Here is a 14,924-nt window from a genome sequence, read left to right as displayed (position 1 = left end):
ACTCTGGCAGCATCCTGTCTGATCACCAGCGTCCAGTCATGTCCACTGTGCATTCTGATGGACTTCGGCAGTTCCAGCACGACAATGTGACACCCCCCACATCCAGAATTACTACAGAGTGGCTCCAGGAACACTCTTGAGTTTAAAAACTTCGACTGACCATCAAACATGAACCAGACATGAACGTTATTGAGCATATCCGAGATGCCTTGTAACTTGCTGATCGGAAGAGATCTCCACCCCCTCGTATTCTTACGGATTTATGGAAAGCTCTGCAGGATTCGTGATGTTAGTACCCTCAAGCGCTACTTCAGACAATAGTCGAGTCTGTGCCATGTCATGCTGTGGCACTTCTGCGTGCTCGTGGGGGCCCTAACAATATGAGGCAGGTGTACCAGTTTTTTTTGCTCTTCAGTGTTTACTCAATGTGAACAAATTTCTTATCTTCAGAAATTTTTTTTCTTGCCATTTCCAGTCTCTACTACATCTATCATCAGTTATTTTGCTGCCCAAATAGGAAAACTCAGCTATTACTTTACGTGTCTCATTTCTTAAACTAATCCCCTTAGCATCACCGGATTTAATTTGATTATGTTTCATTATCCTTGTTTTGCTTTTGTTGATGTTCAGCCTACACCCTCCTTACAAGACAATGTCTCTTCCATTCAACTGCTCTTCAAAGTCCTTTGCTGTCTCTGACAGAATTACAATGTCATTGGCAAACCTCAAAGTTTTTATTTCTTTGCCCTGAACTTTAATGCCTACACCAAATTTTTCTTTGGTTTCCTTTACTGCTTGTTCAATATGGAGACTGAATAACACCGGGGATAGGCTACAACCCTGTCTCGCTTCCTTCTCCACCACTGCTTCCCTTTCATGCCCCTCGACTCTCATATCTGCTATCTGGTTTCTGTATAATTTGTAAATAGTCTTTCGCTCCTTGTATTTTACCGCTGCCACCTTTAGCATTTGAAAGAGAGTATTCCAGTCAAGATTGTCAAAAGCTTTCTCTAAGCCTACAAATGCTATAAATGTAGGTTTGCCTTTCCTTAACCTATCTTCAACTATTCTTCTGTTAAGAATTCATGTCAGTGTTTTGCAACTATGGCTTATCAAACTGATACTTCAGTAATTTTCACACCTGTCAGGAACTACCTTCTTTGAGGTTGGAATTATTACAATCTTCTTAAGCTCTGAGGGTATTTTCCCTGTCTCATCTCACACTCCAGACAGAAGAGTTTGGTCACGGATGGCTCTGCCAAGGCTGTCAGTAGTTCTGACACAATATCATCTACTCCCGCAGCCTTGTTTCGACATAGATCTTTCAGAGCTCTGTCAAATTTTTCTCACAGTATCATATCTCCAATCTCATCTTCATCTATGTCTACTTCCCGTTCTATAATAGTACCATCAAGTTCATCTCCCTTGTACAGATCCTCTATGTACTCCTTCCAACTTTCCCTTCTTTGCGTGGGTCTGGTTCTCCATCTGAGCTCTTGATATTCATACAGCTGCTTCTCTTCTCCCCAAAGGCCTCTGAGGACACTGCAGCTTCTAATCCACATGATATGACCAGTTTGACTTATCCTTACACCTTGTCAACAGATATGACGCACTGCCCACTGTTGAGAGCACAGCAGACGCAACACTTGTGCTTTGTCTGTTGGTTCTGTGGCTGGTTTTCCTGCAAAGTCCAGCCAGGAACACATATTAGCTATAATGGCCACTGAAAGCCCTAACATTAGCCTGATAAAGGAGCCCTGCAGACAAATAGCTAACACACAGGGAAGGAAGCCAAGAGTGCACAGAGTACATTTGCTGGGGGGTGGGGGTCTCATCAAAGATGCAGAGGTGGCTACACAGGCAGCTACTGAATGCACAAGGTGCAACCAATGAGAAATTATGACTTATGTCAGTGCAAATGACATCTGCTGACTGGGTTCCTATACAGTAGGAACAGAAAACCATCCGGAACTAGGAGTGAATAGCAGAAATTTTTTTGATTATCACTGGAATACATGACATAAAGATAGGTTGGACACTGCTGGTGGTTTGTATTTACTGGCATAAACAACTAGATACTACCTAACTGATTATCACAGATTCAGAATGAGAAGTTACCTGGGTGCAAGTAATCATTAAAATGTAGGTCACACAAATTGATCAGATACTTTTATGAGGTACCTGAGTATGGAGCTACAGTGTCACAATGCTTCAGAGAAAATCTATAGGATGTTGTGGGTAAATTTCCTGATTATACAATTGTAATAGGAGGAAATTGCAACATTTCATCCGCAGAACGGGTGAGCCACCAGACTATAGCAGGTACTGAAATGGAGGTTCATGTGAGTTTATTCTAAATGTCTTTTCCGAAAATACCATGAGCAGTTAGTTACAGAACCAATAAATGAATTGCACTCATACCTCCTACTAACTAACAAGCTGGATTTTATGATTTATGATTTAGTTTCCACAGAGGAGAGAATCCTTGACAGTAAGGCTGTTATGGCATCATTGGCTATAGGGGCTACAATGAATGTTAAGAAAGGTGAGAGAATATTTTTGCTTGGCAAGTGTGACAGGTAATAGTTCACACAGTATCTCAATAGGCAATCATGTGTCGAGCTAGGATATGAGGAATGGGAAAGATCCCCTGTGGTTCAATTTATGTGTTAGAAAATTTCTATAAAAGCAAAGTGACATTCATCACAGATTTAAATGAAGGTCAAAACACGGTAGACAAACAACATCTGAATGTAGCGAAAATGACAGTAAAATAGTGATGCAGTAAGTCTTCAATAAATCTGAAAGCAAAGTGTTACTGAAAGATCTAATGAAAAGTCTCAGAAGTTCTGAGGAGTCCAGAGGAATACTGAGGGATTTTTATACAACTGTTGAGGGTAAACCCGAAGCTTTGTTTGTGACAGGGGAAATTCAACTGATTGGAAATAAATAGACTGTAAAAAAGCTTAGTTAAAATCCATTAAATGAGGACCAACCTGTAGGTAGTTTCTTCGTTTTAGTCTAATAAAAACCCACAGGCAAGTGCATCTAGATGCTTTCCTATGCATATAGAAAATGTTCCAAAATGATCTTTACAACTCTGATCATATATATTTCAGAAAGAGAAAAGGTAGAAAAGTGCAGTTTGTGGCATACTGTTCACACACACGTGAAGCTGTTTTTTTTTTTTTTATTTTCCCATGTTAGTTACTAACTTTTTTATTTTAAAACTTTATTTTAAATTCAGTGCATTAGTATTTGTAAAATGACTCTTAGTGTTCATTAAAAAATGACGATCATTCCACTTGGGACCTGTCGAATGGTACATTAGCTTATTTGTTTTAGTTGTAAATATTTGTCATGTATTGTTGTTTTTCTGACATGTTCCACATCCTGGAGGACCTCCTCACTACGGATCAATTGGAATGAAAGTAAATCTAATCTAATCTAAGTGGCCACCCCTCAGCAGTTGACAGTGCGTGGAATGGTTGGTACACACCGGATTTTATATATGTGGAACTCCATTACTTTTTTTTTATTTTATTTGTTCGGGACCTGCAGGAACTGTGATGAATGTCACTTTGCTTTTATAGAACTGCTCAGAGTGGCAACAGCACATGCTAATGTGGACACACTAGGCCAGTCATGTTACTAGGATACTGATTAGTATCTTGTATGCTATAGATGGTGCACATATTTAAGGTGGCCATCTGACCCCCCTCCCCCTCCTCCCACCCCTCCTTTTCTGGCAATCATTATTTTTCTAGTTCTGTCTCGAATTTTTTTCAAAAGTAATTTTGGACACCAATTTGCTCCAGATTTAACAATTATGAAATATGTATCCCAAATCAGATGTTCATTTTACCTGTATCAGTCTACTGCTAATTATAAGAGCATTTTCACATATAAGTAATGTATGGAGCAGTGACTAGACAAAGTTTGTTGCAGAAACTCAAAAGCAATGTTAGTGACTACAGAAATCTGAGTTAAATATTTTCAAGTACTGTTGAAGAATACAGACAAACTGAAGAAAATTTAAAGCACTATTAAAAACTGTATGTCTTCTCACACTCTATCTTATAAAGTACTCATAAAATATATATTAAAGTACTTCTTATAACAAACTTGCAATACCAGACATTTTTAATATGTCCCAAATTTGGTCTCGAAAATATGATCACCTTAACACACTGAACTCTGTTAAGCAGCTACTACAACCTTAGGTGTGTATGAACATCATGCCGCAAAATGCACGTTTCTGCCTCTTCCCATTTCTCAAACGTATGCGATCAAAGTTGTAAAGTTAATTTTGGAACACCCTATATTTTTCCATACTTCTTTATTGAGACAATGAGAAGCAGCCAACAATCAGGGATCACATGCACTGTGATGCTGCACTGCCCACAACATAACTGAACATTTTACATTGTATTGGCCTTCTACTCATTGAGCTATGTTAAAAATGACTTAATTTATGTTCATATTCATTACTGCAAATGAATACTACTTCTAAACATGTACACCTCTATAATGCACTTTCACAAATCCTCGTCACTATCTTGTATATAGTTCATATCTGCTGATCAGTAGGAGGCACACACATGCTGGTGTTGTCGGCACTGAAATGCAAGTGAGGACACATTCCCCCTCTCAAAACCCTGCTTCTGGCAGAACACCATGGGCATCAGCCATCTTATCATCTACAGACTGTGTGTGTTCAGGAAAATAATCTGATTTGACTCAGACGTCAAGGGTTTTCAAAGTTTTTGTCTGGGCTCGGCAATTTAAGTGAGGCAGGCTTACCCCAGCGATACATGAGCATAATTAGTTATGCTTTAATGGCATCAGGAACAACTAAATCCACAACAATATACGAATCAGTTTTAAATGATGGAAAGAAAAAATTGGTCACTTCAATAAATAATTAAATGAAAATGTATAATGCTTATTTTAACTTTGGCATACCCCGTGAAGTACGTCTTCACTTATCACTGGGGATAGGGCTATCCTCTGCTAGCATAATGTGGCAATGCTTTAGTTTAACTGATGAAAGTACTGCAGGCCAGCTTTACTCAGAATGATGATTAGATAGCTCAGTCAACTAAAACAGTAAAGAGTGGTTTCAGCTTAAAGAATTAATATATGGTTCAACTGACAGAAAAACTACTGTCTGTTTCCACTTGAAAGGAAAGCATAAATAATACAGTCAATACGCAAAGCTATAACGTTGTTAAATGTTTTCATTCAGTTACTCCCACAGACTGCCTTCACTTGAAAAAAATAAATTTGTAATAATCCGATAAATATGTAAAACTACAAGCAAATGAATCATTTTTTTTTTTACAACTGAATGAATCGATTGTTTTTCATTCAGCTCTTACCATGACTAGTTCACAGTATAAGTAAATAATCAGGTCGATAATTTTGGAAGCTCCATGAAGCAATTTGAAGATGTTGCTGTCATGAACAGAAAATTTGCAATGCCAGAAAACTGTATTATGGTGCAGGAAGACCTGCAGACTATTGACGCTTAGTCTAGGGACTGGCTACTGACTCTCAATATAAATAACATTTGGGTCCAAGATAAGTTAAAAAAAAGGATCTTACTGTACTTGCTTTTTACATGAATTCTCAATTTGTAGTTTCCTTTTGAGTAGTACGTACTGCAAAATATGAGTCTTATTATTGAGAATTTCAAATGAAATCATCTTCAATAAAGCATTATGAAATTAACAACAGAGCTGCTGTTAAAGCAATTACTTTTGTGCAACTGATTGAGTTAATGATCTGATAATTAGCAAACAAAATTAACATTCAGTACTATGAAATGAAAAGATTGCTACTCACCATATAGAGAAGACATTGTGTAGTAGACAGGCACAATAAAAAAAAGACTGCTGTACATTAAAGCTTTTGGCCAAAATGCCTCACGTGCGCAAGGGCGCGCGCGCCCACACGCACGCACGCACGCACGCACGCACGCACGCGCGCGCACACACACACACACACACACGGCCACCCTCTTTGGCAACCGAGGCCGGACCGTGTGCAGCAACTGCCCCTAACGGGAGAAGCAATCTGGGGGTTGTGGGTGTAAGGAGGAGGCTATGGTGAGAAGGGGAAGGGATAACAGAATAGGCATGGTTGCAGGTGTAGTGCTGTTTGTGGGAGTGTGCAAGGACAAGGTGAGACAGGGTAGGATTGTAGGTGTGCAGTCCAGAGGTTAGAGGGGGGAGAGGAGCAGAAAAGGAGTATGAGAAAAAAGGCTAGTGGGAACATTGATGGAACTGAAGACTGTATAGTGCTGGAGTGGGAGCAGGGAAGGGTATTAGTGGAGGGTCTGTGCCAGCTATCAGATTTGTCCACCTACAAACCCTGCCAAAATGACTTCATTCCAGAGAGCCAACAGGATCTCCAGTCTCTCCTCAAATCCATAGGCCCATCCTAGAACCATACCCATGAGTCTATCTATCTCCTCACCTCTAACACTTACTGCACCCTGACCTTCTACATGTCAATTAACTCAACCACCCACAATGTCCCATTGTGGCCCGTTACCGTGTCCCCACTGAGAGAATCTTTGCTCTTGTGGACCAACACCATCAGCCTACTACCCATAACCTACCCTCTTGTATAAAAGAAATCAACCATTTCCTCCACCTATACTCTACAGTTCCTGTTCCTTTACTTCTCATTCCCAATATCCGACTGTCTCCAAATTGACAACGTCTTTCCTGGTCACCATGACCAACTATATCCTTATCCAAAATTAATTCTCCTTTGAAGGAACACATGAAATTGGCACCTGCATGGCACCATCCTATGTCAACCTATTCATGGAGCATCTAGGGGGCCTCCTTTCTAACCAACCAGAATCCCAAACCTAACATTGGATTCAGATTCATTGATGACAATTTCATGATCTGGACTGGGGGTGAGGACACTCAACACATATACCTCCAGAACCTCAACACCTTCTCCCGAAGCTTCAGTTGATCTCCCTCAGTCCAACAATTCACCTTCCTTGATGTTGATCCCCCACCTCAAGGATGTCTCTATCCAAATAAAATCTACATACTAAAAGCAATAACTCCATTTCAACAGCTGCCATCTATTCCATACAAAGATATTCCTTCCATACAGCCTAGCCATCTGTGGCCATTGCATTTGCAGTGATGAACAGACCCTCTCCAAATATACCAAGGATATCACTGAGACCTCCAAAGATAAAAATTACCTGCCCAATCTTGCACAGAAATAGATCTCCTACGCCTTGTCTCTCCAGTCACGTATCACATCCCACATACACAGTGTCTGGCCACAAATGAGAACTCCCCTCAAGACTCAGTCCAGCCAAGAATATGGCAACCGGATCATAATCTCCTTCAAGGTTTCAACTACCACTTGTTGTGCCATAGAATGATGAATATCCCACCTACTATTCTCCCCATCCCTTCCACAGTGCTGTCCTGTCATCCATCAAACCTATGCAATATCCTTATCCATCACTACTCCACCCCTTGCCTCATGGCTCATACGCCTGCAGCAGACCTAGAAGCCAGTCCTGTCCCATATGTCCTCCCACTGCCACCTACTTCAGTTAGGCCACAGGCATCTCCAATCCCATCGAAAGCACAGCTACCTATGAAAGCAGTCATGTGATGTACGAACTAAGTTGCAACCACTGTGCTGCTATCTGTGTGGACATGGCAATTAACAAGCTGCCTGTCCACATGAATGGCCACTGAAAAACTGGCCAGGAGACAGCTGAAACACCCAATTGCTGATCATGCTGCCCAACACAACATGGATCACTTCAATGACTGCTTTACAGCCTGCTCCATTTCAATCTTTCTTGCACCATCAGATTTTCTGAATTGCTCAGGTGGAACTGCCCTAGTAATATGTTGTTGTTGTTGTTGTTGTTGTGGTCTTCAGTCCTGAGACTGGTTTGATGCAGCTCTCCATGCTAATCTATCCTGTGCAAGCTCCTTCATCTCCCAGTACCTACTGCAACCTACATCCTTCTGAATCTGCTTAGTGTATTCATCTCTTGATCTCCCCCTACGATTTTTACCCTCCAAACTGCCCTCCAACGCTAAATTTGCGATCCCTTGATGCCTCAGGACATGTCCTACCAACCGATCTCTTCTTCTAGTCAAGTTGTGCCACAAACTTCTCTTCTCCCCAATCCTATTCAATACCTCCTCATTAGTTACGTGATCTACCCACCTACTCTTCAACATTCTACTGTAGCACCACATTTCAAAAGCTTCTATTCTCTTCTTGTCCAAACTATTTATTGTCCATGTTTCACTTCCATACATGGCTACACTCCACACAAATACTTTCAGAAACGATTTCCTGACACTTAAATCTATACTCGATGTTAACAAATTTCTCTTCTTCAGAAACGCTTTCCTTGCCATTGCCAGTCTACATTTTATATCTTCTCTGCTTCGACCATCACCAGTTATTTTGCTCCCCAAATAGCAAAACTCCTTTCCTACTTTAAGTGTCTCATTTTCTAATCTAATTCCCTCAGCATCACCCGACTTAATTCGACTACATTCCATTATCCTCGTTTTGCTTTTGTTGATGTTCATCTTATATCCTCCTTTCAAAACACTGTCCATTCCGTTCAACTGCTCTTCCAAGTTCTTTGCTGTCTCTGACAAAATTACAATGTCATCGGCGAACCTCAAGGTTTTTATTTCTTCTCTCTGGATTTTAATACCTACTCCAAATTTTTCTTTTGTTTCCTTTACTGCTTTCTCAATATACAGATTGAATAACATCGGGGAGAGGCTACGACCCTGTCTCACTCCCTTCCCAACCACTGCTTCCCTTTCATGCCCCTTGACTCTAATAACTGCCATCTGGTTTCTGTACAAATTGTAAATAGCCTTTCGCTCCCTGTATTTTACGTCTGCCACCTTTAGAATTTGAAGGAGAGTATTCCAGTCAACATTTACAAAAGCTTTCTCTAAGTCTACAAATGCTAGAAATGTAGGTTCGCCTTTCCTTAATCCTCCTCCTAAGATAAGTCGTAAGGTCAGTATTGCCTCACGTGTTTCAACATTTCTACAGGATCCAAACTGATCTTCCCCGAGGTCAGCATCTACCACTTTTTCCATTCGTCTGTAAATAATTCGCGTTAGAATTTTGCAGCTGTGACTTATTAAACTGATAGTTCGGTAATTTTCATATCTGTCAACAGCTGCTTTCTTTGGGATTGGAATTATTATATTCTTCTTGAAGTCTGAGGGTATTTCGCCTGTCTCTTACATCTTGCTCACCAGATGGTAGATTTTTGTCAGGACTGGCTCTCCCAAGGCCGTCAGTAGTTCTAATGGAATGTTGTCTACTCCTGGGGCCTTGTTTCGACTCAGGTCTAAAGTGCTCTGTCAAACTCTTCACGCAGTATCGTATTTCCCATTTCATCTTCATCTACATCCTCTTCCATTTCCATAATATTGTCCTCAAGAACATCGCCCTTGTATAGAGCCTCTATATACTCCTTCCACCTTTCTGCTTTCCCTTCTTTGCTTAGAACTAGGTTTCCGTCTGAGCTCTTGATATTCATGCAAGTTGTTCTCTTTTCTCCAAAGGTCTCTTTAATTTTCCTGTAGGCAGTATCTATCTTACCCCTCGTGAGATATGCCTCTACAGCCTTACATTTGTCCTGTAGCCATGCCTGCTTAGCCATTTTGGACTTCCTGTCGATCTCATTTTTGAGACGTTTGTATTCCTTTTTGCCTGCTTCATTTACTACATTTTTATATTTTCTCCTTTCATCAATTAAATTCAATATTTCTTCTGTTACCCAAGGATTTCTACCAGCCCTCGTCTTTTTACCAACTTGATCCTCTGTTGCCTTCACTACTTCATCCCTCAGAGCTACCCATTTGTCTTCTATTGTATTTCTTTCCCCTATTCCTGTCAATTGTTCACTTATGCTCCCCCTGAAACTCTGTACAACCTCTGGTTTAGTCAGTTTATCCAGGTCCCATTTCCTTAAATTCCCACCTTGTAATATATCCTACGTAATCCTCTGTCCTCAACCTTCACTAGTCCCTGGCCTTCATCTACCTATATCTCCTTCCCTGCTCCCAATCCAGGACTTTGCATCATTCTATTCCAACAGTATACCCACAAGTATTTTCTCCCCCTCACTTGCCTCTTTTTCTGCCCCCCCCCCCCCCCCCCAATGCTTGCAGCTGCATCTAGGAGCCCTATCTTATCCCCACGACATCCATGTACACTCCCACAAGTAGCAATACACCTGCCCCACTTCTATTCTGCTATCCCTCCTTCTCCCCGCCTCAGCCTCTTCCTTACCACCACCACCACCCACAGATTGATTCTCTCTGCTGGAGGTGGTGGTGTATGCAGTAAAGCCTCAACGGCCAGAGATGGTGGTAATGTGTGTGCGAGTTGAGTTTGTGTCAACATGTGTGTGCTTTCAACTTCAGAAAAGAGGGCCTCTTTTGGCCAAAAAAGCTTAATTGTATAGTAGTCTTTTTGTTGTGCATATCTGAAACTCAGCATCTCCTCTATCTTTTTCATAATATTGTTGTAATTCCATCCTGGATTTTCCAAAGTTAATACTTACTCACATTACTTGCAAAAGAAAAAGTTCATGATCTGTCGAGTAAGATGGTATTAAAAATAAAAACTGTATTTGTAATTGATGACTATATCTGAATTCTTTTCTTTACTTGTTAACATTAGTACTAGGTCCAGATGAGCTCTGTAATTGTTCATATAATAGGAAAAGAAACTTGGGCTGCTGGGGAAGGGAAGGTGTACATCTAATGTAGATCTTTTGAACCAAACAATCTTTGAGCACCAAAGCTTTCAATTAGCAAATGTATACTGTGAACCCTTAAATGTTCTTACAAGGACACTATAAACTAAAATCTGTCTGAACAGGCTTGGAAGAACAACAGTACTGACCAACCACCATGTCATACTCAGCCAATAGGCATCACTCGAGGCCGATATTGAGGAGCACGTGGTCAGTACACTGCTCGCTCTGTAGTTAATTTTATGACCAGATTATAAGAATACTACCCAACATATTCTCCCCAACACTTGTATGAAAGTTCTGTCATGAGACTGAAAGTTTGATTAATTTTTTCCAATGCAGAAGTGTAATTAGACATCATGCTGAGCATGATTTGGCTAGGCACCTACACATGTGCATGCATAAACAAGAATGGAAACTAATCCAAGCTTATATTATCATGGCTGCGATATCATGGTCATATTTTCCAGCCTGTCACTTGCCACTTGTCACATGTAGCTACAGTACCTGGCTCCCACTCGGATACCTGATCACTGCGTAAAACTGGCAGAAGAGCATTTGCACAACAGTAATATGAACTTAAATGTTAAGTACATGCCCTGCTGAAAACTGAAACTGCAAACATGACCTTAAATATTATAAGATTCTGTGACAAAAATTCTGACAAGTAATAGATACTTGAAGTTCACTAACTACATGGTTAGTAACAATTAAGACGACATTATAATGGTAAAAAGTAAAGCTGTCCTCAATATAAATATAGGTCTCAACATCACAGCATTTTACAAGGCATCTACATCCATATCCATAATATGGATACCACTATGAAATGAATAGCAGTGGTACTTCCCATTGTGCCAGTTATAAGGGCTTTATATTTGAGAGTAACATATATATTCATCAGTACAACACTGAAAAGAAAAATGATCTGCATTACCCTTTAATGAATACAACTTTGGCATGGAGTTCTCCATAATAACTTCATACCACAGAGGAATTCTTGAGTGGAAAAAAAAGGCCACTATGCAGCTACACATACATGGAACAAGTAACTTACTAACTAAAGCAAATTGTCAGTCTCTGGACTTCTTTGAAGTTTTATCAAGAAGTGACTGGATACCTATGTGGCCTTTTTCAGGTAGTAGCTCATTAGAAATAACTGTATCGTCTGCAAGAAGTCTGAGGTTTGTTTGGCATGTTATTAATATACAAAGTGAACAGCAAGAGTCACTACACTTCTCTGGTGCATGCCTGAATTTATTTCTACATGTGTCAATTACGAACATGATCCTATTGGAGGTGGTATGCTCTTTCTTTTCTCCAAACTGTGAACTAACTTATTGACTCAATTACAGAGGGAACCACAATTTAGTGTGGACCCAAAACTGTTTAGTATTTTATCCATTCTCAGCAACTGTAGTTGTATACAAAAAAATAATCATCAACCAGTTGCATAAAAGAAATTTAATTTCTTAACAGTTTCAATAGGTTACTGTGATGCATACAATATTCTGAAAAAGGGCACTAAGTGTCCTAAGCTGGTTAACAAATTAAATGTCTTTTATGCAACTGGTTGCTGATTATTTCATCATATTGAAAACTGTGGAACACCTTACTACATTTTACATACACAAAGAGGGAAAGTAGTGGCTGAAGTTATAGTTAGTGACGGTACAGAACAACTGATAGTAGAATACAGCTTCCTAAAGACTCCTAAGAATAAAGTATCTGCAAACTATAAAACATTAGAAATTGTATGATGGTCAGCAGTTTTCATGTCATGGCATACACCAAAATAACAATCAAAAACAAACTGCATAATGATAAAGAAAACAAATAAGAAAGGTTGCAGCAGATAAATGCATACTAACTGGAGTGCAAACAGCAGGTACTCAGCAACATCCTCGACATACCACTCAGGCAGAGCAGAAAAAACAGCTGGTGCACTACTGGGCAGCAGCTGCCCTGGTGGAGCAGCTGGGTCAGTCAATGCACTCAACAGTAGCTCTGCCACAGATGAGTAGAATACTAATGAGCGACGCACAAGTGATTCGTCCAGTAGTCCAGTATCTGAACATGCTTTGCTTCGTGTCAACTTCTTCACCTGCTGCTTCCACCGACGCAGCAATTCTTTGTTGCGTGCAGCTGTTCCCAAATCACGCCACTGGGGCTCTGTCGCTTGCATCTCATCCACCTGGACAAACATGAACAGCCATACGTAAAAATTCTGTTACATGTCTGAGAAACAAACAGTAAAACCATAACAACTGCTTCCCTTTACAGTACATTTCAAAAGACAATTTTTTTCTCCTCTAAAGAGAAATCACTGGTTTTGCGTCACAAGCAATGTAAAATCTACTAATGTTTGAGCTAGAGAGCAAAGATGAGAACAGCTTTGCAAAAGAAATCGCTTAAGTATAAATTTGTAGAGAAGTACAACATCAAACTTCCTAATTTTCGGCCAGCCTAACATCTGTACAGCACCTCGATAAATAATCATTAAAGGTTATCTGGGACAATGTATTTCTCCAGCACAAAAGAAATGAGACTACCTGCATTGCTAAGGAACTATTTGTCACGAGCTATTATGTCAACAAAAGGCTGTAATTTTACATAGTTCATGAAAAAAATGAATGCAGATTTTCTGAACTCAACTGCATCCTACAGTGAAGGCAACCATCATTGAGTGTGAATATTTGGTAAGAACACGTATATGCAGCCCCAGTTCCATTTCTTTTGTCAGCCCACATGCATGATATTTTATGGCAGACAGTGTAATGTAGCAACGATTTTAGTTCTTTTGTGTTGGACCACATGCATGACATTTTATGGCAGAGTGTGTAATGTAGCAATGATCTTTTGCTATATTTTGCTTTACAAGTCAGTCACAAGCAGACTCAGGTATAAATTATGGAAACGATTCACTTGCATTTCACACCTCTGAGGCAATATGCAGTAGTATGCATGCTCATGCCATCTTGTGAGAGGTAGCATGACTAAAAGATCTAATGGGTCACAATGAAAAATGTGGACACTGGTGATAACGGCTACAAAAACGCCAATCTGAATACGTTTAACTCTTCACTATAAATAAAATGAATATAAGGGTCAAGAAGAGTTTTAAATTTCTTTTCTTGTTAAGACTATGGTCAAAACAAATTGTCTTACCTACAATTCAGGATAGGAGGAGAGAAGTGAATGGTTTACAAGGTTGATGTTGCCAGCAGAGAAAACCAGTAGTAATAACTACAAGATTAATGCAGAAAGCTATCTATCAAATAAGAAATTACTAAAATAGCATGGTTTGCAGTTTTGTTCCTAGCTGTTTAAACCAAGAAGTTGAGTTACTAAAGTAACTAGGAAAATAATAATAATTACAGTGCTACCATTACATACAAGTTAGAGAAATCTAGGCAAATGTTTAGTGTTAACAGTAAATAAAGTTCAGTAATACCACAGTTAAGGGCAATAGAAGAATATACGTGGAGGATCTAGTACAGAGAGAAATTATAGAGTTACAATTACAAGAACAGCATGTGAAGGCACATGTACAAAGATAGTTACAGGGTTTATACAATTTCAAGATAGTATTTTGAGTACAAGGGATTTTACACTAGATTAATAGCAAACCAAAGAGAGAGATGTTAAGTTTTCACTTTGGCTCAGGTACTTTCACTTCATGTTAGTTAGTTATGTCATGTTTGTAACTGCCTTCTTTCCGGCTGTGGTCTTGATAATTACTCTGTTACCCTGAGTCCACACATTCTGAAAGCCGAAATGCGATATGGCCCTACTCAAAATCCTTAGATGTTTCTGTGTAAGATCTTCTCTCATTGTGAGCCCTGGCCTTGTTAATTTTTTTGTGTCTAAAGTACGGTAAGAGACAACTTGAAAATTACTGGACGAGGTTTCGTAACACCTGATAATCTTCATCCCCCACGATGGCTCCTGTCAATGTCCACCTTGATTACTTCAATGTCCAATTTCTCATGTGCAGCCTATATAAGCAGGTAGCCAAAACTTACGTATTTTTCTCATATTCAGACACATTCTTTTTTAAAGTGCTAACTGCAGCAATACCCATCTCAAGAGTTTCATAATTTTTGTTAGG

At 39.7% G+C, this 14,924-nt stretch overlaps 1 protein-coding gene across 1 annotated transcript in view; it reads right to left on the bottom strand.

The window, feature by feature from the left end:
• LOC126161816 (ubiquitin conjugation factor E4 B) overlaps positions 1-14,924 on the bottom strand; it is a 288,976-nt gene that overhangs the window by 154,644 nt on the left and 119,408 nt on the right. The window contains exon 13 of the mRNA XM_049917917.1: positions 12,685-13,007. Coding sequence (XP_049773874.1) covers positions 12,685-13,007 — 323 coding nt within the window. The remainder of the gene's footprint in view (positions 1-12,684; positions 13,008-14,924) is intronic.

This window comes from Schistocerca cancellata, chromosome 2 (genome assembly GCF_023864275.1).
Source record: "Schistocerca cancellata isolate TAMUIC-IGC-003103 chromosome 2, iqSchCanc2.1, whole genome shotgun sequence".
NCBI lineage: Eukaryota > Metazoa > Arthropoda > Insecta > Orthoptera > Acrididae > Schistocerca > Schistocerca cancellata.
Note: the sequence above shows the minus strand (reverse complement) of the source record. Positions and strands in the feature narration are given on the sequence as shown.